Source organism: Pocillopora verrucosa, chromosome 14 (assembly GCF_036669915.1).
Source record: "Pocillopora verrucosa isolate sample1 chromosome 14, ASM3666991v2, whole genome shotgun sequence".
NCBI lineage: Eukaryota > Metazoa > Cnidaria > Anthozoa > Scleractinia > Pocilloporidae > Pocillopora > Pocillopora verrucosa.
This window is the reverse complement of record NC_089325.1, coordinates 21,587,191-21,613,027: the sequence shown is the minus strand read 5'-3', so window position 1 is coordinate 21,613,027 and position 25,837 is coordinate 21,587,191. Positions and strand designations below refer to the sequence as shown.

Below are 25,837 nucleotides of genomic sequence, written 5' to 3'. Positions count from 1 at the left end.
TTAGGTCAAAGCTTATTAACAACAAATCTCCTTTTATATCAGCAACTTAGATATATTCGTTTTAACTCAATTGAATATTTCTTTATTTTTGGAGACCTTGTCGAAGATGTTGAGCCGCTGCAGCTCAGTTTACGATCCACCTTCAATGATATTTTTTATTTTTAGCGAATCTACACCGGATATGCTGGCAGAATCAAATTACCTAATTTAACTTTGTGACTAGAGAAATTGTTGAATTATTTCAATTTCAATACCAAACGAATGACCAAGGTGAATTCGATCAATATCACTTGTTCTGATAGAGTAAAATTGGTTATACGCTGGGTAAACAATCAGTGTTTTAAAGCCTGAAAAAAAGAAAACATACAAAAGAGTCAAGAAGTAAATTTTGGTTACGCAATCTCAGTCTGTATATAAATCGAAACTTTATTATGGAAATCCAGTTTAAGTAGATTCGCGTCGTACTGTGTCGATTTGCAGGCTATTGTAAAAACGAAGAACTGTTACTGACCAAACCTCAAATCTATTAATGATAAATCATTAATGCTAACTGTGAAGGACTGACGTCACTGTTGTGCACTTTGAATAATTTGTATAGGTAAGCAAATTATTTCGGGTACAACTTTCAGTAAATGAAGACCAAACATATTTTTTTAAACGAGCATCAAAATTGCATGATCCCATAGGGCGAGTGTGAATTTAAGTCTTTGAAAATATTGATAAGTTCACGAGAGGAATCGCGTGATCACCTATTGATACTGCACATGAAAAATAATTGATAAAGATTTTCACAATGCCCCGATGCCTTGACAGAGTGCGGGAATCCCTCAGCCAGAAAAAATTAATCAAACCTTGCATAGTATATTGTTCGTTCAAAACAACCATGTTCAATCAAAAGTGCAAATTTCTAAATCTTTTTTTTTTTTTTCTTTCATTTTTTAAGCTGCGAAGAAGTCCAAAGTGCTACCAAACAGTGTTGTCACTTTATTTGCTTTGATTGTGAATGAACTTTCTTAGGCATTTTGTTGCCTGAAAACTGCATCTCTTCTAGCCAATCAAATTAGGGAATTTGTAGATGTATCATTTTTTTTTTTTGGGGGGGGGGCAAAATGTTCGAGTTCGTCTTGTGAAATTCGTACCATTGTTTCTAAATTTATTTACGATTCTATTTTTTTATGATGTTAGTCACCATGACGATAGCACTGCATGCAGTTCTCCCTTCACTTTCGTATCACAATATCCCTTTAACTCAACAATTAACAGTGGATTTTATTGCAGAGCTTTATTGATTCCATTTGTTTCGAAAATGAAACTGTTTATAGTGAAGGATCGCAATTGCTGTAATTAATTTTTTACAGCTTTTTCTTTTTTTTTTTACTAAGAGACAGGTAACTGAACTTATCACCAACCAATCCACTTTAATGTTCGCTCTCAGTTGAAACGTGTACTGATATGATATCCTGCAACAATTGTCAATAGGTCATGAATAATGAGACTCAGCGGTGTTTTCTTCAACATTTTTGCATGGATGTAGGTCAGGACGAGCTTAACTGCAATATACTTTCCAACGTAAACCCACCGTTATCATCATCAACATCATCATCTTCATCTTCATCTTCATCAACTTGAGACTATACCAAGGATTTACCACTGTCAACATGTACATCGCCAGAAAGGTAGCCGCTCATTTTGCGACCTTCATTGTATTTGATTCAAAAGTTATTCTAAAGTTATCATTTCTTAGAAACGAGTTCCAAGAGACGCAGAAAGAACAAGCATGAACCATTCTAATATATGCTATTTACGAGTTGAATCGAGGTGTGGTTAAAGAAAGTAACAAATCGATTTATCGGATAAATGATATTGGCTTGGTGGAGCTCCCTGAAACACAAGTGAAAAAACCGAAAAGCTACTTTCAGTGGCTGAACTGTGTTTACCGTTTGTATTAATCTAAATAAGCAAAAGAACTTTTGTTGTTGAATTCTTGTTAACGAGTCACTTTCCACCGCTATTGTCCAACAACAATTTTATGTAATCAGTCATTTTTCTTGGGCTCGTGCTCTTATGCGTCGAAATTCGTTTGTTTTTATTCTTCACACCCACTGGTATAAATATTATCAGTTGGCGAATGTCTCTCGGCAACAACAGTAAGTAGTCTTCGTCAAATGGTGCCATTTACAATTAAGCACCGTGCTTTCAAACACGTTCATGTACAGTATGTTTAGTTAATCGGCGGAAAACATGGTTTTTGGTTGTGTATGGAGACAGCGTTAACTATTTGCAACATGTACGGTCACTTTATCATGATTTATCCGTTTTCAAGTTAACTCTTTAATTTATTCTAAGCTCTAAAGCGCCAAACGTTGTTTCTCGCCCTCATGCCAAGTCACCTCTGCTTAAAAGTCTCGTTTCTGCGTTGGAGCCATTTTATATAGAAGGAGTAAAATGTAGTAAGGTGGCCCTCCTTATAGAAGGATCAGTACGTAAATTTGGAAAAAGCAGTATGAAAGAAAATTGTGATGAAGCATCCAGGTCTCGTCCCTGTTGGAGCTAGAGGGCTCCCGATATAGGAGCTTGGAACTGGGCGAAGAAGCCGAGACACCTGAGCTTCCATATCATTATTACAAAACAATCTTTCTCGGTGTTCTTTGTTGTTAATTAGCAATTGCATATTGTTTATAAAACTCATAAATTAGGAATTTTTAGGAATTACTACGAAATTAATTTGTTGTTTCTTGTTTATATTCCGCCTCGTGTACGGCTCGTTTAGCTACAAAGGAAACTTAAGAAACCGTTTATTTCAGTTTCGAGTGTGAACCGACAAGTGTCATACGGCGTTTAAACAATGAACTGTGATCTGTTTTGCTTTCCCTCTGGGGTCGTTTTGTTCTCGTAACCCTGACATCTTAAAATCGTTAAATGGGAGTGGAGGAGAAAGTTGACAGGTAGAAATGATATATAGTCACTAAAATTGTAGTTCAGTTCTGTGTGCTATTTTTGCATTCGGTATGTTGTTACCATCTTCTCTCAGTGTTTGTTAATCACAATTAACGGACTTCTTCTTTGTATGCTTTGCAATGTTTTTTGGGGTATGAGCAAAGCGTAAAGATGTGCTCGAGGAAAAATTGTTTCTCTGTAATATCGTTGTCTTGGTACTAGTATGACAGGTACGTTTTACAGAGGATATGAATTCTTAAGCCGCCCGGTTTGCTCATCAATCGCTTATCAAGAGTTTTAGCAGTGCAGCCTGCTTGTTTATTCGTGGGCCAACTGGCGTGAATTTTGTGGTTAATTCTTTCGAATTTTCCTTCACTTATGCACACCCGCGGTGAACGAAAGTTAAAATGTAAATTAGACATTTCATTACTGCTATTTCCTCGGCTTATTGTGTTTTGTTTCTTAAACTGGTAACTTGCTGCCCCAAAGAAAAAGATGTCATAGTCGTCAGCTACCAGATTTACTGTTAAACAAATCACTGTCGTAAAACTCTTAGCGTGGAACACGATGTCGTCTGAATCACTGTTAGTCTACGATACGGATAAAGGCGGAGTTCTTCAGTTGCCACTTCGGGTAGGTTTGTGACCATATTTATCACAAAATTCTTATACTTTGTTATCTCTTGGCTTTTGTATCTCATATGCTGTCAATTGGATAAGGTTTGATATCAGACGCGTTATCAGTATCTTGATCAATAGAAAAATGCATGTCAAAATGAATTCTAATGCGCAAATGATAATGAGGAATTATTTGCATCCAGTCACTAACAACATTTCTGTTTGCCGGCAATTCTGACTAACGTTTGCCTTACATAACGGGGGAGCTCTTCCACCCTCCAGTTCCTTTTCCTTTTTGTCTTTTTTTTGTTCGCGACCTGCACCATCTTTCAGTGGTAAAGGAACGTTGTAAGACGAAGCGAAAAAGAGACATCGTGTCCACTATTCAAGTTTTTATGTGAATTTTTAACGTAGAAGAATAAAGACGACAGGAAAACAAAGAAAAAAACGGTTCTTTAGCGTCATGAACAAAGATGTAATGATAACGTAAACAGTTTCTGTAACCGTTCCAAGAATGTTTTCATATTGATACGAGCACCTACAATAGTTGGCACGAGTGTCACGCTTGCACGCCTAAAGTTCAGAGGGCCTATTTCTTTACTACCCGGGTACTTCATGTCCTCAGAGTAACATGAAAGGTGAAATTTTTTGAAAGCTCAGTCAACATTCAGTTTAAGCGCTTTCATTGGTAATCAAAATTAAGTCGTGATAGTTACAATCGAGAAAAATCTATGCACAAATTGACTTCTATTGCGTTATAGGATGACCTATTACAACGCTGACTTCAATTTAATACCCAAGAAGTAAAATGTTGTGACATCAGTCTTATCGCTCCGTGACTAAGCACGAAAGGACAAGGGAAAACTGCTAACCCGTACGGCTTGACATTTGGCCATACTTCGTCACTTCCTCAAGGTTTTTATGACCCTGCTAAACAACAATTTCCGGCTTCCAGTGTTCGTGTGCGCAATAAAAAGAATTCCCTCGCCGGTATAGAGTTTTTAAAAGCTTGTTTAAATGTAAATATGCCGACGAGAAGTTTGACTGAACCATATAACGTTGATCATAAGCAATCACCTTCTTCTCTCTGCCCACGCGTTTCACAGCTTTTTTTCGACTTTCTGAGTCGATATTCGTTCAAGAAACACAAATATCAGTTAGTAAAGAATCTTGGGATGAGAGTGATTTTCGGAAAAGTCTTTACTTTCTCCTTGTTTTGAAGGATTTACTTTAATAACTTGAGACACATTTGTTTTCAAGAACTCCTGTAAAGTGCATTTTAGCAAGATACTTCCTAGCAACGTCTCCCGCGATGTTTTTTATCTTTAACAGCTTGTGTCGGATCGTTACAGGGCGAATAATGCACTGGAGAAACAAAATGCTTTTAATTGTGCGAAAATTTCCCCTCTTTTTTGTTTTTCCCCTTCCCGTATCCGTTTCTAAACGATCAGAATTGTCAGACATTGAGGTTGGGTGCGGAGTTTATCATTACACAGCAAGATGTCCAAACGACACCTTTAGTTATACCAGACCAAAGGATCGACTTGTTTTGATATCAAGGTGATATTTGATGTGTTTCATCAGCCTCAGAAATACCATATAAAGTGTTTTTTTAGTGTCGTTTCTTGTTAAAAAAGAAGTACCAGTATTACAACAACAAAACATAACAACAGCAACGGAAAAAACAACAGCGATTAAAAAAGCAAAATAAACAAAATCATAGCTCAAAGAAGCTCCAGTGTTTACACCTCGCGAAGTGTATGGGGAGCCATTTGTGCCAATGTTATCAGTCGCAAGCGTTAAAACTCAATCGTTAGTGCTAAAATATCAATCACTAGCGTTAAAACTCAATCGTTAGTGCCAGCAACAAATCGTAATTGTAAATCAATTTAGTGTCCGTTTTAAAATGGTCAATCGTTAGTGCTGAAACTCAATCGGTTGTTTTTTTGCATCAAACGCCATCGTAAGACTCCAATGAAAAGCGCTAATTATAAATCGCTGGTGTTCTGAGGCAGATCGATAGCGCCAAATACCAATCATAGGCTTTTAGTGGCAAACGATGGTGTAAAACCTTTACGGTTCGTATTATTTTTAAAATACTGCAAGCGTAAAGATGTCAATCGCCAGTGTTGTCACCGATCGTTTGTGATAAGTAAAAAGCGCAACTGCAAAACATCAATCGTTGGTGCTTGTATCGATTTGTTATTGATTCTTACTCGAACTAGTCTCCCGCTTGTCTTGCAAAGATGAATCAAATCTTGGTTTCTTTCTTGCAATCTGATAAGGGACATTGAAGCCCAAAAACATATTTTGAATAGTATTTTTTTAATAAATCCTTGCTAAAAAGTTATTGTAATTCTAAAAACTAATTACAAATTCTGATTAGATGATTTTCTCCACAAAGAACTTATTAAAAACCCAAAAATAATTTGCGATCTAAGATTCATTGTGAAAGCCAGAGATATGTTTGAAATCGCGAAAAATGTGGACAAGTATCCCTGGGATTAATTATTAATCGCTTCAAAATGGGGCAGTGAGCAGAAATATCGCACCTGAATGTTAATTGCACGTTCTCTTTCCCCAAAGGACATTATTATCTTCTTATGAACAGGATGCATAAATATTTTCAAGAGCGTAATATGGAATTTACGTTCCCCATTCTTTCTTTCTTTCGAATGAGGAATAAATCCTACTAATTTCAAAAATAATATGACGAAAATTAAGCCTGGTTTGTCTGTCATGTAATGATCAAAGGATTAATGACTGAATAAAAAAAGAAAACAAGCACTTTTTTCCAAATCATTCAAAAATGTTTCGGGTATTGTGGACCGAGGACGTACAATAGAAAGTCAGTAAGAGATTTAGTTTAGGAGATATGAAACAAAAATTACATGAAATACTCGTGCGCTTCGCGATTAAGGTAACTTCCCACCTTCAGAGGCCGAAAAATCGATTTTTATTTTATTTGAAAAACATTCAACCTAACGTTTCCATAAAAAAATATCTGGAATCTTTAAAAGCACACGGGTTATTTAGAAAAACGTATTTTCAACTAAAAGTTAATATATCAGGAAGGTGTCATAATCTCGGACCTGGTCGAATCCCCTGGGGCTCGATTTTCATGTCATTTCCATCCATCGCGCACTTTACAAAATTTACACGTGGAAGCTCTTTGTTTATGGAAAAATCTGTGCTCGTGGAATAATCAAAAGTGGAAGAAAGTCCTTGGGAAAAAAAAGAAAAAAAAAACATGCCCAAAGAAGAAAAAAGGGGTACCACTCCGTCAAATAAAGAACAAAATTCCTTTGTGAAAGCGACTGGTACTAGGGGAACTTCACGCTGGCGTTCAGATTTCGAACAATGAAGTCGCCGTCTAACCAAAATTTGCCATACTTGATGTTAAAAATAAGGTTTCCTTTTCTTTATGCAAGTACCAGCCTTGTACAAAGTACAAAGCTGTATGTTGATTCGTCGTCTTGCTCCTCAGCTCGTTTTGCGATTTTTCCCTTTTTGCCGCGGGTTTTTTCTTTGCCTTTGGTAACTTTGCTCATCATTGTGTCGTCCTCCTCAACGCTCCACGGAGCGATTGAGATTAAAAAAAAACGTGTCTGCAAGGGGTTTCTTTTCTCGGGCAATCTTGATCCATCGTCATTGACGTTAGGAGGTCCCGTTGTCCTATTGGTTTGCGGTTTCAGGAGGTGAGATAATCTCCTGGCGTGGCGCGAGTTGTTTGCGAACCTTTATGAGCTAAAATCTCGCGTTTGATTTTGGGATAAATACAGCCACTTTGAGTGAATTTATAAGGTATATAGATTAGACCGATTTTCGTCAAATTTCGCCAAAACATCCTAGGAACAATGACAAACGAAAGTTTGTCGGGAAATTTTGATATTTGAAACATTTGTCCCGTGGCGTCCATTTACGCAACGTGACTCGTATATTTTTAGCTACTCCAACTTTAGTTGCCGATATCTACACAACCAATCAGAATACCGAAAAAGCCCGACACATTTTTGTTGATTGATGTCTTGTGAATGAGATTGTGCAGCCATTTTGCTCGCAGCCTGCGATACCCGACAAATTCAATAGAAGAAGCCTCGATCGTTTTACGCCTTACCAGCTCCTGACAATTCCTTAAAAGAGAAGTCGCTAAGTTATATTTTTATCGTAATCGGTATGTATTAAGCTTTCTTCTGATATATAGTTTGCCAGAATTTTAGTGAAACTAGCGCGCGTACGAATTTTTCCCAAAGGACACCCGCGAAGGGAAGTAACCTTAACTAGTGCTTGAAATATTTTGACGGATTTTCAAATTTCACCCGCCTTCTGCTCGTATTCTTGCGAAAACGTAAAAACAGCAGCCTTCCATTAAAAAAAAAAGAAATGCCCCCGCTTTCATGCGATATTTTAACGCTTGTTATTGTGATCATATTCAACCCTAAATTATCATCATTATCATAACTGTTTTGGTATATACCACACGGATAGCAAAAAATTAGTGTAGTTTTCTCGTTATACCGGAAAATGGTCGGAAGTTACATTCTTAACGCGGAATTGTGTCTCTTCGGCTTCTCTGAGGTGAAAAGTACTTGCTATTCACCTCAGAACTTGCCAATCAGCGCGCGCGAAAACTAATGTTCACTTGTATGGTATATAGAGGATATCACATGATGGCGATAAGATGCGACTTTTATGTTCGAGTGGCAAGAACAAAAACGTCCACAGGTCTTAAATTGAACGATGAAAAGTATACAGATAGATAAGAGCCATTTTGTTCCCACGGCAAAATTTATTCCGTTAATTTAAGAACATATGATCAAAATAAATATGGCTGATTTAAGCGATCTGCATAAATTCTAGACGTCTGTCACAATGGATCTCTTGTGGGTCGGGTCGTGCAACTGTCTACTTACCACAATATTTTCAGCTGTTCTTGTATTTTTCCCATTTGCCTCGAAAAGCGCACAGTTTGATCGATGGTAACTACTTTCCACAATCTACAGTCTACAACTAATGAAATCTTGGCCGAGCTTCTTTTAGATTAGGCCCGCTGTATTTGCAACAATTGTCGTTGGCAAAGTGTTTCCTTGATACTAAGTGATTTGTGTTCATTGGCATATACGCAGTTTCAGTAATTTTCCTGTGATGCTTTGTCGTATATTGTTTTTAATATAAATCTTACTGCTTCTTTAACATTATTTAATTATGCTACTTTTAGAGTGTGGTCGGCTTTTCAGCAAAAAATCCATCAATTTAGATAGGCTAATCGACCGCACAAATTTCCCCTGCAATGCGTTTCTAGGTTTTACTTTGTTTTGTTTTCAGTTTACGAAAAGTTCAACATTTGAATCAATCGCATCCAAACAGGAAGTCCGCTTCAAGTTCTCAAAATGAGGCAAGGACATTTGCTTCGAATTATTGGGACTCTCCAGTACTCCCATCTTAATTATATGTGTGGTTTCGTTTATTTGAATAATTCCCAACGTATTAAAGGTTTTTCCTTTTTCAAAGTTTTCTTAAGTGCTGTGGAAAGGAAAAATCCAGTGATAATATTTTGTGTACCCTTGTGGGAGCGAATGAATATTCTACCATGCGTTTTTTTGTTTTGCAACAAGTTCACATTACGTTTTCAAACGAATGCTTCCCTTAAACCGTTGTGTTGTTGTAATAACATGGTTGTCGTCAATATTTACCAAGGCTAAAATAGTATCGTTGAACGTGTAGGAGAATCGAATAAGTTCTTTTGATCATTTGATATGCAAATTTGTGAACTCTTATAAAGACATGCCTCTAGCATTTTGTTATCGACACCTGTTCGTCCGGAGACATGAATACTTCTATGATAGATCCGGGACTATTGAAAAATAAAATAATACAATTGTTTTGGATTCAGCTTTTGGGCAAGATCGCTTTTGCATCGTCATGTCCACTGAGAGATATCAGTTTCGTCAAGGAATACTCTATTCACAATCAAAGCTTTTTTATACGTGCATATAATGTGAATATCTTGACCAGCAGAGGAGAAAGGGGAAATAAGTGAAAGGTATAATGTAAATCAATTTTTTAATCATGCTTATAATATTGATTCAGTGGAAAACAGAAAAGGGTGTCAATGATTTCCGCTTACCGTCGATTAAATCATTTTATTTTGGTCCAGTACCAAAGCAAAATGTTTTTTCCTCCCTAAAACGCAAAATACACGTTGGAAATACGCGCGACAAGATATTTCAACGTAATAAATTTGTTAGTGCACTAAATATGCATAATGGAAGCGTGTGTAAGAAGTGTAATAAGTTTCATTTTACATCATTACCACGTCTGTAATTTCAGTAGAACCTTTTATTATACACTGGTCAAATGCTATTCATGTATTAGCCCTAGAATGCCAAGATATCTCATGAATCTGCCATCGGTCATGATCAGATTCCGTGTTACCTTAGGTATCAGTTATTTAGAGATGCAGCTTAAAATTAGATGTTTGACGCCGTCTCGTAAACGTGTAGCAACCGCCCTCTTAGTGCGTTTTATAGCACTAATGTCTTCAGGTTAGCCAAGTAATTTTGTATGTACTATTTTCAAGAGGGGAAGTAACTGTATGACGATCACTTCATGCCAAGAATACGAAGAGCGCATTTTTGAGTCTTGTTGATTATTCATTTCATCACTTCAGCACCTCAGTTGAACATATCACGTTTTATTTATCAAAGATTTTTTTAAACATCCTGTGCCCATTAAAGCAGACTATGACAGCGGAATTATTTTTTCTTCATCATACTCGCAAGATGAACGTTGGTTTCAATTTTAAACTCCGTAAAAATATTTTAATCACCCTTCTAAAATTTAATAACTTCATGAGACCAGCTGTTTGTCGAGAGTGTTATGATTGAGTGCGGTTTCATCGCGTTTGTTTTCAAAATTCATCTTCGTTGGGAGTAATGTTTGTCAGCCTTTCGTCCTGAAGACTGGTGCATGTTATTGCAAGAACATTTTTGTGGTTCTAAGTATGGATTTAAAGTTGAGGAGGTGTTTTAGCCTGTACCAAAATTACGATGTTTGTGGAGTAAGAATGACGCTAGATAAGCGCTTAACACCTTTCTCAGAAAAGTTTTTGGAATTAAAAGACGTCTGTCAAAGTAGATGTGACTAAACCGCACAAAAGATTAAGTGGCTCGACCATAAGATTAAAACTCTTAGTGGCTGTGGCGTTTCTTTTTTTAATTTTTTTTTCTTTCTAGGCTTTTTTAGCTCACGTTTTTGCTTGGTTTAATGTGATATCTCTTCATCAGAATATCAAGACAGCACAATAAAAAAGTCGATCGGTGTTAAGGCTTTCAATACTCTGCCCTGATTATAATTTTGAACTTCTCTGCGATGTTCGATTTCCGCTTTTCCGCCGGGTGTTTCTTGCTGTTATTGGCTGCGAGAATAAACCCCTAATTTGATCTTTCCACGCTTTTGTTGTAGGGCACTTGATAAAAAGGAAGCTTTGCGGGGACTGTTTTGATTGGTAGACCCGATTTGCCTAAATATTGTTATTCGTATCCATATGCATTGCGAAAGCTAATAACAGAAAAGAAACCTGTCAAAGGATGAACATAATTGTATTCAATGGCCTTCAGTTCTTCCCTAAGCTTGATAGGGCCTTCTTATTTCTTGCAATAGCCATGATACGTATCTGTTCAAAGATTTTACAGACAATTTATCTCAAATGCGAAAAAAGTTGTAATAATTAAAAACAAAGACCTTTTTGTGAGAAGTTTGTTTTATTTTATTGTGCAAAATTTAGTTAGTTATCATTTCAATCAATTATTTTTTAAGTTAACATTTAGTCAAGATTCAAAATCCGAAGTAATTGGGTAATCTATCTCCTCCATATTTCATAATTGGACGTGCTTAGTTTGTCGTCTGACCTTGCCTTAGATTCACTCTAAAGAACTTGTTTTGGATATGACACTCAAGGGTAAATTGTTTGATTGGAAACATCAAGTTGGTTGATGTTCAATTTCAAGATTCCTTTTGAAAGTCTTTGGATTGTTCATTGTTCTGACAACAAATGCTCGATCCTCCAAGGCTAGTTGGCCAGTATGCCCACTAATGCCTATCAATTAGCTAATATAGAAGCATGTCGTGCTGTAGGGTTTATAGTTAGTTGAGCAGAGTTAAAGAAAAAGAGTCGATCAGAGTGAAAGAGAGAGAGAGAGAGAGAGAGAGAGAGAGAGAGAGAGAGAGAGACGGTCGATGAGAATTACGCATAATAAGCAAGAGTGAATCAGAGTCGGTGTTTTGCTTTGAATTCTTATTGGCTACTGATGATATCAACCTTTGTTCTCATTGGTCCTTGTTATAACTGTGGTTTTGGTACTTCGAAGCTCAATTTGAAACCTCACCGCTATGACGCAGTAATCAGTCTAGGACCGTTTGGAAATGTGTGCAATTTCCATGACGCCAAGGACGTACTGCGGTTAATGAGTTTTTTCTCTTAGTTTCAGTCTAACCAAAAGTTGATAAACCTCATTTAAATTTCGTTCGCTTTTAAGCGTCTTCAGTTTGTAATAGCTGAGGTGGGTCAAATGCGTAGTGTCGAATAATCAATTGACAATAGCCAGACAATCAGTTGCGCGAGTAATTGCATTGTATTCAATTTTATCTGTTGATTCTTTCAAACTTCAAGTTATGCGGCTGATATTTAAAAATTAGGGCATGAATTTTACAACTACATCCTCAGAATGGTTATCAAGAAAATTAGACGCCATTCCTGACTAATCAACATTAATATCTGTGATCACGAAAGAGAAGAAATTTATACGAAACTGAATACTTCCTTTGTCCATTTTTTACTCTGGACTAAAACAGTTCTTCTGTGATAAGTATGCACTGCGGTTAGAATTGCACGGCGGCTCCACCCAGCCTCGTAATTAGGTTACATTAGGCTTTGGCATTGACCTTGTCTTCATTAAATTTGAAACAAAAATTATTAATTTTCTTGTAAAGAAAACTATGCCAATTCGTTCATGATAACATGCCAGGGTCCAGAACTGAGCTTCTACCGAGGAGGAAGCTCTCTCTCCGGGGAATTTGCGTCACACTCGAGGAAAGGGGCTCTGTCTGGAAAAAATACATTGAAGTTTATGAGATTTATAACGTAAACTTTAGAAATTTTCTTAGCCTTTTTGTCTCCATTGGGAAACATTTCCTGTCTATCAAAACCGCAATTAATAAGTTTCTTGTGGAGGGTGACCTCAATGCTTAGAAATTGGCAAAAACACGCACGAAAAGCAATGCTTCCTATCAATAAAGAGAGATACCGTACTTGAATTTTATGAAACTTTCAAAACTTGACGGTTAAACCTTTATAAGTAGACTTCAAAAAGAGTAGAATGTGAGAAAGGGAACGACAAATACGAAACTGTCGTGATAGTTTTTTTATCTTATCAAAATACATTTGAAGAAATCTTTTGTGTTGGTAATCTTCTATTTCGACCACTAAGTATGTGTGTTTGTAGTATTCATAAAGCAGATATCTGTGAGTCATCTCATCTCACTGTGTGGATACTTAAAAAGTTTTTACATCCATTTAATTGACTGGTTTGACAATCGTTAGCATTGTACAAAAAAAAAAAACTGTAAACTGATAACTTAAACGCCTAAGGCGTTAGGTTTACGATTGAGTATAACCCAAACGTAAGCTTTGCAACTGTAAACATGGTTTCTGGGCTTGTACTGTGGTCAGCATTTCGACTTGCAGGTGTCTAAATTGCTTCTAAAATAGGTTTATTCGTCGACCTAAAGGCTCACAATGTTAGCAATTACTCCCTCGTTCAATTTCTGGCGAGTGAAGGCTGCACGACGTGAAAAAGGAACGGCGGTAGAAGTTTGTCATTTGCTGTGTTAGGCTAAAAAAATAAGCCCAGCTATTTTAAATCTTTACCTTGTGTTGCCCATGCCTTCTTTCCTTCCTTCCAGAAGTTTTATTTCATGTTTGGTAAGAGCTGAAATACTTTTGAAATCTCTTATTATTATCGAAGTCCAAATTTGTTGAGACAAAACTAGGCTATCGAATGCTGTTTTGATGTGTAATTTTAGATACACTTGCTACAATATGATATGGTACACAAAGCAGTAATTCTACTCGCTAGCTCAATGCGTTCATATGATTCATAGCTTTAAGTGCCAAACTTTTATTAAGTTTGTATTTCTTTTGCAGTTCTGTTATGTAGTTGAGCTATATTTTCACTCAGAATGGCTCATGTTTACACGCCACTCAGCCTAAACCAGCCAAACCGTACCTCGTGCACTTCAAGCGCTTTCGATTTCTTATGCACACGAATTGCACTCTACTTGAGAAAATATGGTCTCCAATTTCGTCTTGAAGTTTATTTTATGTTTATCATGGTAATATCACATGCAAATGCTTGGCGCGGGTTGGTTTCTTAATTTCAGAATTGCCCCGAAGTTTAAGTCCAGGCTGTCTAAAGAGATTGCGATAAAAGTTAACGTGATCTTTCGCATAGAAGCTTAACTTATCTTACAAATTGCGCTTCGATAAAAAAAAGGATTAAAGGAGAAGAGGAGGTTGATGAAGCACGAACTCGTAGAAACTAGATATTCTTTTGTTTGTTCTCTACAGCACCTGCTACTTTATTCAGTTTATCGCGGTCACATTTAAATAATGGTAAAATATGTCGTCGGTTTTCTCGTTTGTGACAGAATCAAACATCCCCTCCCTTCCCTAAATGAAAGGCTTCAAAATTATATTACAAATTTTTCATGACCAAATTTTTTGGACTGCGAAATCAGAACGGAAGTCTTCTTCCGCTGTAGATGAATTGCCTATGTATTCTTTGTTTCACTGCCTTGCTGAATCAACTTTACGCAAAAGCGTTGAAAAGATACGAGAAAGAATTAGAATTTTAACTCAGTTTTCTATCAAGTGACATTTTCCTGATCGGTGAAGTAAATTGGTGCTGCAATAGCAAAGTGGAGGTGGCAACAGACGTTAGTACTTCATCAGTTAACTTAACAATGTAAAAAATAAGGCTTTGCGTTGTTAACCTGTCGCTGTTTAAGACATGAGGTTTCCTGATAGTTTATCCTTTTATTCACCTAATCGCGGTCGAAACTAGACTTTTCTAAGAAAAATGCAAACAGCATTACGTATTAGTGTTGTGTCAGTCAAAATACTCATTTCATGAGTGAAGCACTATATTGTTGAAATTTGACAACTGTCGCTTCAAAAACATGCTAACCTACGTTTTCGTCGGAGGCCCGACCATTTGGTTCGATTCGGCTAGTAGTTAGTTACTTTGGAAAAAAGTGACTTATACTCAGGGGCGTGTATTCTCTTTCCAGTCTCGATTCCAACGCAAAAATATAATTTTACAATCGACTTCGAATGAGAGTTATCAATTATTCAAGCGCTCGCGACAGATGTTGCTTGTTGTCTCACGTCTTGGATACAAAACTTATTATTGCTTCAAACCTTTCCTCCATTGTCTTCATATCTACAGCTCCAACTGTGCCAACATAATATGTTAGATAACATGTTACTTAGTAAGGAAAGCGATGGGTCATCGACAGTTCAATTTTGCCAGGAGATGATGAGGTTAAGCGACCACTGCGTTCAAGGTTTTAGCGACCTGTTTATCACAAACCTCTGAGCCAGTTTGGCGCGTTTGTTGTTAAGATCTTTTTCAGCTCAAAGTGTAAGACTACTTATCACGCGTAGCAACGAGATCGTTTCGTGATGGTAAGCGATAAGGACACTGTAAGAAATGCAAACTTATTTGTTTTGACAAACTTAGAGCTAGATGTACGTGATTAAGAAGCAGGTTATGTGCATATGCTATGTGCATTTATTTCGATAGTTTAGCTTCTATTGTAGCTTACATGCGTGATAATGGTATCCTCCTCGTGACTAACGCGAATTTTTCGTGGTGTAGCGTGTTTTGCGCCTCTTATCCGGTTTTGCCTCGTCTATACTCTATTTTCATTTCAACAGATTTCTTTGTATTTTTACTGCCACTCCTTATTTCTGTAGATTGGTAACGTTTCACTGGCTCTTTAGTACCTCATTTGATTGTTTTTATTCTTTCAGATCATGGCGGCGTTCAAGAGATGGCGCTCGAAGTACAAACGCTACAAAAACCAAATTCCCGAACAGATGAGGAACAGAATCATCCTACATTATGGATTATTCAAAATAACTTGGGATTGGCTGATTTTGATTTTAGTGCTTTACACTGCTATTGAGGTGCCGTTTGTGTCAGCTTTCATAATAGCGCGGGATGAAGTTGAAAACCATGGTAAGGATGCCCTGACTGGTCAGTCAACACTTTGTTAGTCTATCAACAGTTAATTTGCGTGTGTCTCTATCTTTTCGGAAGTTGCGAAAAACCATTGCAGTGAACTTCATCAAGTGAACTTGCTTCAGGCTGCGACAAGTTTAGCCTGATGAATCTTAAGTAGAGATTTTTTGTCTCGCTTCTCAAATTTTTAATTTTGGAATTTTAGTTCTCTGTTATCTTGGCCAAGTTTGTAATTTAGACTTTGGAAGGTTCGAGATTTTGTTTTCTGAATCAGCATCAGATAAATTGATGTTTTTTTCCTCCCCATTATTCCCTGAATCCTTCTGGAAGCTCGTTTTATATTTTTAGTGCCCAATTTCGTTCAGCCCACAGGCAAAATGAGCATTACTCAGTAGTTTATATTCTTAGAAACTTTATAGGTGCTGTATTGTGGGTTTTTTTTTTTGTTCCAAGCCTAATGGTTCAAGGATGCTTGCATGTTTTCCCAAAAAAAGGGGAAAAAAAAAGAAAAAACGAAAATGCTCGAAGAGGTTTAAAACAAATTTCCTTTCAAAGAGAAGAACTGTTAGAATCATAGTTTTCAATTTGAAATTACATATGATCTGCTAATGATTTGCCAAAAAATGCAAAAGCTTTGCAAATACTTGTAAATATAGTTTCCTAGATCATTAGCCAAAAGGTCTGAGATCACGGGGGATCTCACAGCATGAGAATATGAAATGTTCAGGGCATGATAAAATCTTCATAAAAACTTTCCCGAAGGCCCTTCACATCATATCTGTGTTTTGCATGCTAACACTTAAAACATCTCCTTATGGAGGGCCTTGAGGTTATCTATATTTTTTCAACTGGAGGAAACCTGTTGTGTTTTGTGATAAAACTGCTTTCTCACGTCGAATACACTTTAATCCCGTCACGAATTGGAAGGAGGCGTCAGTTCAATTAGAGATGATCAACGTTTATCACTGTATCAAAAATGCTTGAAATACAATTTTTTATGGACATTTGAAACCGAGTCCATTATACTGTCTTTTTGACGGAAGTATTCTTCAAGCAAACCAGATATTGAAAATGCTCTGCTAAGCTTGTTTTGTATTAAATTTTCAGGATTACCATTTACAAAAGAAGTGAAGATTTTTTTCTTTCGGATTCAATTAACAAGATTATGATCATGCGCGGGAGCAAAATATGCCGCCAACTTCTGCCATATGTAAAGTAAACATAATTTCTCCGAACAATGTGAAAAACTACCGGTAGCCATAAGTTGCCTTGCGATTAGAGTCTAGGGTGTTTTTCATGCTGTTGTGCTAAAGGTAGAGTTTAGAAAAAAGAAGAAATAAAAAAATTAATTTTGGCACGCGCAACATTCTGTATCACACAGAACTTTAGCCTTTTAACTACCATAAGACAAATTAGAGTGCAGCTGTTCCCAGCAGTATGTCGATTCTATGGCTAGCTCTCTTTTGTGTCCAAACCTCAATTAGCCAGAACTACCTGAAAGGAAGATCAATAGATAGACTTTTGGCCTTACTTGCATAAGCTAGTGTTTATTTAAATTTGCATTTTAAGCGGTCGAAGATAATGAACGTTGTTATAATTATTTCAACTGCTTTTTGCAGCCTGAGTGTCTCAGAAAGGGAAATGATACCGAATAGCGCCATAACTCCCTTTACCCTTAACTCTCAAGAGTGATTGGCTGCTAATTTCTCCTCACAGTATCACTCTTGAATCAATTGTAAAGGTCATGAGAATGATAAAAATGATCACTAAGTTAAGAAATTCCTGATTTTCAAAAAAAAAAAAATTCTCTTCTTGTCATTACCGTAAAATATAGAGAGTGGAAAGTGTGAAGAATATAAACGTTAATGTTAGGGTGTAAATAGTTATTACGATGAGACGCCATGATGATGCTACTTTGACGTTAATTGAGCGACTAATATGTTCATTCCTTCATTCATTTCCTTTGATGTGTTATTTATTTATGTATTAACGTAGGTATTTTTGATACATCAATTGCTATCCAAACTCTTAGGGCAAGGGAGTGTGATAAACTTTGTGCCAAGTAAGACACACTGGTTCAGATCCACAGTGACTAAAAACTAATCGTAGTTTTCTTTTTTTTATCGATTCGCAGCTGGTGGATCCTCACTAGATTTTTTCGAGAAGTTAAGACTGAGGTACCCTGAGGCTTATCCACTTCTGTACACTGATCTGATCATAGACTTCCTTTTCATGATCGACATTGTCATGAACTTCCGCACCACATACGTCAAGGAAGGAGAAGTCCTCATCACCAACCCGTGGAAGATCGCGGTTCATTATTTTAAGACTTACTTTGTGGTAGATTTTGTAGCTGCCATCCCTTGGGACTTGCTGGCCAGCCTTAACTCTGGGACAGAGGAGGTGAGAACTGACCTGAAACATACCGGTTAACCCCTGTACACCCTTACATCAGTGTGCAGATTCTCCACACTGCTCTCTGTACGTTCCCTATGAAAATTGTGAGGAGAATAGTATATTTGATCATTTAAAACATACTTACCCTGGCGTTTATTCCTTCCTATTCATAACGTTAATATTTGAATCAGTGGCGATTGTGTAAGGAGAAAACGGATGATGGTCACTCTTAGAGGTTAAAGGGTAAAAGTCGCTGTTTTAAGCAATCCACAGACCTCAATATTATTTACAAGTGGATGTTTTAAGTAAAGATATAATTTTCCATTGCTGACTTTACGAGTGTCTTAGACGCTGTTCCTGAAAAGGAAAAATTTAAGATATGGTTAGCACATGGTTTTGCTGATTAGCGGCTGAACGTTGTTTTAATACCGACCCTAACGGCACGTTAATTCACCATTTTAACGAAGGTCGCAGTTTAAGGCGATCAATTGGCCTCACTATCTTTTAACAAGCGAGTTATTTATGTGGTGAGATCATGCTCTCCATTGTTAGCATTCGTTACACTTTGTTAGGTTGCGGCCAAATCTTTGATTTTTTTAGACGGTTATTAAAATTCTCGTCTTTATTTTAAATCATTTTCGTGCTCCTATAGATTTGGCTTTCCAAATGAAATTCATGAACCCTCACATCCCAACATCAGTATGCATATTCTCCATACTGTACTCTATACATTTCTTAATATGCTGGCAAGGAGAATTTGTTTAACAATCAAGAGCTTCTTTAGTTGGTGTTCATTTCCTTTATTCTCATGACCTCAATGCTTGCTTTAGTGGTGATACTGATGTGGGAAAATTGTTACCAATCCCTCTCAGGGGTTAAAGGGTTAACAGTGGACAGCGGTTTTTACTTTAAGAGAGCAAATAGTAGTAGATGCGAACCATTGGTAACAAGCGAATGATATCGTGAAAAGTGTCGACTTTCGATAAAGGCTGATCTGATCTGTGTTTACTTTCAGAACACTATGTTGTTTAGTCTTCTTAAAACAGCTCGACTATTACGGCTGTTTCGTGCCGCGCGGAAGCTGGATCGAAACTATGAGTACATGACGTCGTTATTGTTCTTGATGATCATGTTTTTTATGCTGGTTGCTCATTGGTTAGCCTGCATTTGGTATGCAATCGGGCAGCAAGAGGCAGTGACGTACGACGGCTTGTCCTGGCTAAGTGTTCTGGGTTATCAGATGGAGAAACCGATCGAGGATGGAGATCCGACCAGCGGTCCCTCTCTTCGATCCAGATATCTGACGTCGCTTTATTACGTCATGACTCTGTGTACAACTGTGGGTTTTGGTAATGTGGCAGCAAATACAGATGGAGAGAGGATTTTCTCGATATGCTGTATGCTTATGGGTGGTAAGTCCGTACGCATTTTAAATTGGTATGGTATCGGCCCCCTCCTAGATGTTCATCGCAATTTGCGATGAGTTTAGTGTCGTGATTTCAACGACATTTGTGTACAGTTATTAGCAAAATCTGCGTCTAAGGATACATGTAATCTTCAGGTAATTTACAGTAATTCGATTTTTTTTGCCCCCAGCTGTGATGCACGCTGCTATATTTGGAAATGTGACGGCCATCATTCACGGCCAGTACTCAAGTAACTTTCGATATCGCAAGGAGTCTCTGCAGATAAACGAATTCATTCGCTATTTTAAGATTAAAAATCCGCTGGCTAGAAGGCTCAGGGATTATTCACGCCACACTTGGTCTCAAACCAAAGGAACAGACATGGCAAGGGTAAGTATCACGTGTTCATTTTACTTTCATTGCTCTCTTACACGGACACTGTTGTCACCGGTTTCCAGCGCCTGTGAGCGATATCTGTCCGTTGATTCCGGACAATGATAAACTAACGAAAGAAAAACGGCCGAAAGTAGCGTTTTACAGATGAAGATTAGTTTTCAGCACCAAAAGTGATCTAGGATTGCTTTGGTCCAGCTTTGCTTCGGTCTTTGACTGGTTTAGGAAATGCACGCCACTCTCTCTGATCCCAAACTGAGACTAGTTGCAACTCGCAACCCAGTGTCACTCACGATTTCCTGCGCTTCCGTTAGTTGGCCCCTTATCATTGGAACCGTAAGCGAACCAGTTCGTGTTTTCTAATGGGAGGTTGAAGTACTTTGAGTTCATTTTTACGACACTCGATCGAAATGCGACTGATTTGGTTAAGCAGTCTTGTCACACAGATTACTTTCGTTGAATGAACCAAATTTAAAAAAAAGCAGTTGGTTTCAAGGGATTTAACGTACTTTTTTTTAAACTCATCACGCAGGTCCTTCAAAAGTTTCCGGATGGTCTTCAATACGAAGTTCACCTTCACATGCACCTTACTGTTCTGTCTCACTCATTTCTCTTCCGAGATTTCGAAGATGGCTGCTTGAGAGCGCTTTCGAAGAAGATGCACCGACATCATCACCTTCCTGGCCACCAAATTCTACACGAGGGTGATGATGTCGACTCTGTGCATCTTGTCAGGCGGGGGAAAATCGACATCATGATGTACAGCGAAACACGTGGAAGAATGCGTGAGTCGACAAAAATGTTTCCAGGGAATGGAAGGCTTTATAATCATGTACTGATTTAAGGGGATGAAAATATTTTAGCGTAGGTATTGTTACAGTTGTCTCCTACATTCTTAAGGAGATTGGTGCTGTATTCTATCTTGATAAGATGACAAGATAAGGCGCTAGTGAAGGCAGAAAGCGCTCAGCGGCGCAACATTGATATCCGTGGTAAATAAATATTAAACATTCTTCCTTTTGACTGACTGACTGACTAGATAATTTGATGATTACCAACCGACTAACTGCTGTCTGGCCCACTGACTGACTGACTGACCGCCTGACCAACCGATTGATTGATGATTGAGAGATTGCTTTGAAATTTTGATGTTACAAACATAGATATGTTTTTATTGATCTCTTCTGTTGCTGCCCAAAATGAGCAAAAGCGTTTTTGCGGATAAGCATGCAGGTGGCCGTATTAAACAGTTAAGTAACAGTCCTCTAATTCCTTTTTATTTTTTGTCGATGTTAAAGGGGAAGGAGATGCATACGGTGCCAGTTTAAGGCAGATTTCTTCTCGTCCACGGGCTGTAGTGACCTTACGAGCGTCAACATGCGTAGACTGTCATGTGATAAAGCTCAAAGATCTGGCAGACATATTGAGGTCATATCCTAACCTACGCTCTCAGCTACTGAGAATGATGGACGCTGCTGATCAAAATGATCTGTATGATGAGGTGATTTAGTTTGTTTTACTCGACATATCGGTAACAAATGATAGCATTTACTAAATGTATACAACCCGTTCGGCCCCGAGCGTTCCCGGGTGGGGGTGGTTCTGGACCTAATGGACCCTCCCCTTGTATCCGTCATTGGTTATTCCATATAATTTACTCTACATATCCCTCACTAACCAAGCGCGGGGGCTGCACTACCAAATATCGGCCCGAGGACTTGATGGGAAGTTCGATATCCTCGCAGTAGGGTCTCTACCAAGCGTGGTTAAATGGAGATTTATTACACTACTGGAAATTGTCGCTAATGTTCGAATTTTGATAAGATGACTGGTCCTTTTTCTTACAGGGCGTTGCAAATGAAAATGGTAATGGAGGCGTTTACGAAGCTGGAAAGAATGGGTCAGGGTTGAGGAAATCATCTTGTACGCACAAGAAAAACTCATTGATGGTGGATCACGAATTTGAAATGAAACCAATGCTAGGCGTTCGAAGCAGTAAGTTGCTAGAAAAAAAACCTCACAGTTCGAAAGAGCGGCTCGGCAATGGAGACTTAAACAAGTACAAGAGTATTTCTATAGAAGATAACACCTCCAATGAAACAATTGGGCGTTTTATCAACGTAACGCAGTTAGTTAACATCGAAATGGAATCGCCTGATGATGTAAATGAAAATGTTAGAACTAGTGAAGAAGATGAGGAGGAGGATGAAATTATCAAGAAGGATTTTACAGAGGAAGCTCCACAGCATAAAATAAGTTTAGCGAAGTCGACCTGCTCTGACTGTAAAACTGAGTTTAGGCCTTCGAGAAAAGCAAACTTTGAGGAACGTTTCGAGGAAATGGCTACTAATATGCAGAGACTAGAAAGCAGAGTGGAGGCTCTGATATCTCTTTTAGAGAGAACTGGAAATAGTAATGCGCCGCCAGGAGGTTCTAAAGAGGAAACGAAAGGTAATTTTTCTGTGACGTCTGTCTGATTTTGGATTTGTTAGAATCTCGCGACTTCACGAAGTCAAAACGTTTTCCTTCGCCTATGGAATCGAGTACTGAATCATTTGTCCAATGGCAAACTAAGAGAACAAACTGTTCTTCCCCTACAGAGAATATTGATGGAATTACACAGGCATATCGAAATTACTACGACTACTAAGGGAGCAGTAAATTTCAGCAAACCAAAAAAACTTACACAAAGTACAAGGCAGTTTCTGTACTTTAAGTATGTTCCAAAATAATGCACTTTTTGTGATGCAGGTAAAAGTAACTTCAATAGACAATTGTTTCATGCGAAAATTCCAGAAGCAAAGTAACACGTAGGCAATATTAGCGTACATGCAAACTTTGAAATTCTGATACGTTTTGTACTGCCTTGAATAGTTTTAAAGATCCTTTCGACTCCAGGACAAACTCGAAAACACGCTCGAGGTCTCAATACAAACTTTTAGGGAAATAATTGAAAAAAAATATTCTATGTCGAGCTTCATTGCGCTCAGTAAGCAGTTTCGGTATCTTGCATTCGCCTCGATGCTATTTTCGCGGAATTCGTCCAATGATGTTGACGACCATTCCCGCTAAAACTGTTAACACAAGTTCGTACACACTCACTGTTCCACTTGTGGAAAATCTGTGAACTCACGGTCATTCTCATCTTAGAATCTGATGCTTTCTGTGCCCTTCGATAGTTTTCTATAAAAGGAAAGCAGTAATCAATGTTGAATCAATAATGGCACAGCAACAAATGACCTGCAGGCCTATTGTTTACCAAAGGGTTCTGTCAAGTGCAATGCGGAAAATTTTTACCAAAAAATTATCATTTCAATCAGCAATTTAATTAACTATTTCAAAGAACGCGTTTCTATCCAGAAAATTATCTATCCTCTTCACATTCGTAATAACTTTCTGAGAATTTTTCAAGTAATTGTCCTTTTTGAAAAAAATGTAACCAAAGGTTTTTGTCCCGTTTGTTTTTATGCTTGTAATAAACAATCAGCGGAACTGAGAACTTAAACAAAAAAACACGTATATGCGAACTTGGTCCAATGAATGGTCAAAATAGCGCAGGTATGTAAAGGATTTGTCTTAATTAAAGAAGTCCTGAGAAAAGAATTACGATGTAATTTGATCACTAACTGTTTCTTTGGCAATTATTAGTTATTGATTATCAGTAATTCATTCAAATTATAACAATAAACTAGTTTTGTATGCACCCCGTTTTTTCAAAGAATTGTGAAAGAAACTATTCTTTAACCTTTTTCTTCTTGCAAACGATTGCTACCTAACATAACTTCATTGTTTTCTTTTATGATTTCTCACGATCAACGCTAGTTTTGACGCTCAATTTTAAGCCGTCTTAAAAAACAAAATGCTAATTTGTAGAATGTGTAAATAATAATTTTGTACCATTAGAACAGTTTTGGAAAACCTGTTGAACAGTCACTATTTATTACCAAAGTCAAGAATTTGTATTACATCAGCTTAATAAAAAAGTAGTCGTTCAATAAAGACTGAGTGGAATAGTCGTGTATTATTTTTTGTGAAATGCCGGGAGTTTTTGAGGGTCCTGTTTCCGGGGCGCTTGAGAGATATTCTCCATTGCAGCCTGGTCTTGTGCCCTCAAAATAGAAGAAGATATCAAAGAATCCACGCAATTTGCGTCCAATTAGGCCAGGTTGAGATGAATTTGTCATTTATTTATTTCTCTTCCTTTCTATTCTTTGGGAATTTACTAAAAGAAAAAAAAAGAAAATTGCAGTACAAAACTGTGAGAAACTTGAGAAAACCATGGTCTTCATCGCCGAGAACGAAATTCATTTATAAAATTATCGACATTGAAAATGATTTTTAAAACGTCTTGCAGCCCTACCCGCGCTAATTTTAAAAGTAACTCAGTTAGTAAGCTGTCAGACTTCAATTGAAAATTCCCAACAATTGTTTACCAATTGTTTTGGCAATTAATTGAAAGGCACAGGTCTATTGGGATTATTGTCTCTCGATGCTCCGGTTTACATTGAATAGCAGCTACTTGTATCCTTAGGAAGTGATCCACTTGAACAGGAGGATGATAGTAACCATCTATTCATTTTTATTCCCTTCTTTAGAAAGTAAAACCAACGCTTCCCTTTCTCCCCTTTTTTTTTCACAATCCTGTCGTAGTAAATAAAGACTACATTCTTTTCATTCTGCATTCTACTGGTCCAACCTTTTCTTCACAAGAGAAATAAGATACGTTGATTATTATCATATTTCCTTTGTAAGAAGACGACAGTACATAACGTTCATTTTAATTGCATTCTATTGCATTTAACGCACTTTGTGTGAAACTAAACAGTTACACATTCTTAATTCTTCATTAGCTGGCTGAACGTGCAAACAACATTCCGTACTGTCTGTGACGTACAGTCGATAATTGGCCGGCTGTTTTGTGCATATTCATCATCATTCGCTGTGCTTATATCAATATTTCAGGACGAAATGATGTCCTTATGTTCGTTTTGTCGGCGAAAATGCCAAAAAATTCGGAGGATAAAATGGCATACGCAAACTTCTATTCACACTTAAAAGATCTTGATCCAAATTCTGGTGCATAAAACCAAATACAGGTGAAGTATATGAAAAACAATAAAAAAGAAATCTCTTAGCGACTATTGTAAAAGCTGCAAACTATTCTTGATAATATATATCATCAGTAAACGAACACTTGTCAGACAGCTTTGGAAGATTCAAGCTAAAACGTTTTTAGAAGGAAATGAAATCTTTAAAAAAGTGCTCGGCAAGATTTCCGCACAGTCTTACTCTTCATTATGCATATAGTTCTAAGATAAAGAAAACAATGGCCAAAAGATGATTGGCTTTGAGAGCGCGGCTTTATGTTAGAACAGTGTAGGGTTATACGATAATCTTATCGAGTGTTCAATATAAAATCAGGTGAACTATTCCTTTACCAAACTCGTTCCTTAAAAAAAATTTAAATTTAAATCAATTAAATATAAAACATCTTGAGCAAAGAGGAAAAGATGAAAAAAAATTCTTCTATCCTGGTGCGTAAAAATTCACAAATACTTGAATAACAATGAGACGAAAATATTTTCAAACGTTTTCAACCAGCTAAAGTTTTCTTTGGTAATTGTCCTTACTGTCTGCCATACAATTTCGGAGAATTTGGCATCGGATCAACTAAAACTCTCCTCATCGCGCTTATGAAACCATATCAACGCCCACGCGGTTTCTGCTTACATTAATAATAGATAGTGCCACAGTCATCTCAAAAAGTTGGATCATTTGTCGA

At 37.4% G+C, this 25,837-nt stretch overlaps 1 protein-coding gene across 11 annotated transcripts in view; it reads left to right on the top strand.

Annotated features, from left to right (window-relative positions):
• LOC131795907 (potassium voltage-gated channel subfamily H member 6) overlaps positions 1-24,055 on the top strand; it is a 39,554-nt gene extending 15,499 nt beyond the window's left edge. For 5 of the 11 annotated variants that reach the window (XM_066161654.1, XM_066161653.1, XM_059113510.2 and 2 more), the window contains 7 exons: positions 15,649-15,856; positions 17,994-18,262; positions 19,272-19,668; positions 19,853-20,052; positions 20,588-20,840; positions 21,354-21,556; positions 21,903-24,055. In XM_066161654.1, coding sequence (XP_066017751.1) covers positions 15,649-15,856; positions 17,994-18,262; positions 19,272-19,668; positions 19,853-20,052; positions 20,588-20,840; positions 21,354-21,556; positions 21,903-22,532 — 2,160 coding nt within the window. In that variant the 3' untranslated portion in view covers positions 22,533-24,055. Of the gene's footprint in view, positions 1-1,534; positions 1,677-3,452; positions 3,571-7,601; positions 7,729-9,450; positions 9,598-13,256; positions 13,537-14,861; positions 15,301-15,648; positions 15,857-17,993; positions 18,263-19,271; positions 19,669-19,852; positions 20,053-20,587; positions 20,841-21,353; positions 21,557-21,902 lie in introns of those variants that run through there. The other 6 variants (XM_059113516.2, XM_059113509.2, XM_059113519.2 and 3 more) reach the window with 6 other exon arrangements.
• The last annotated feature ends 1,782 nt before the right edge of the window (positions 24,056-25,837 follow it).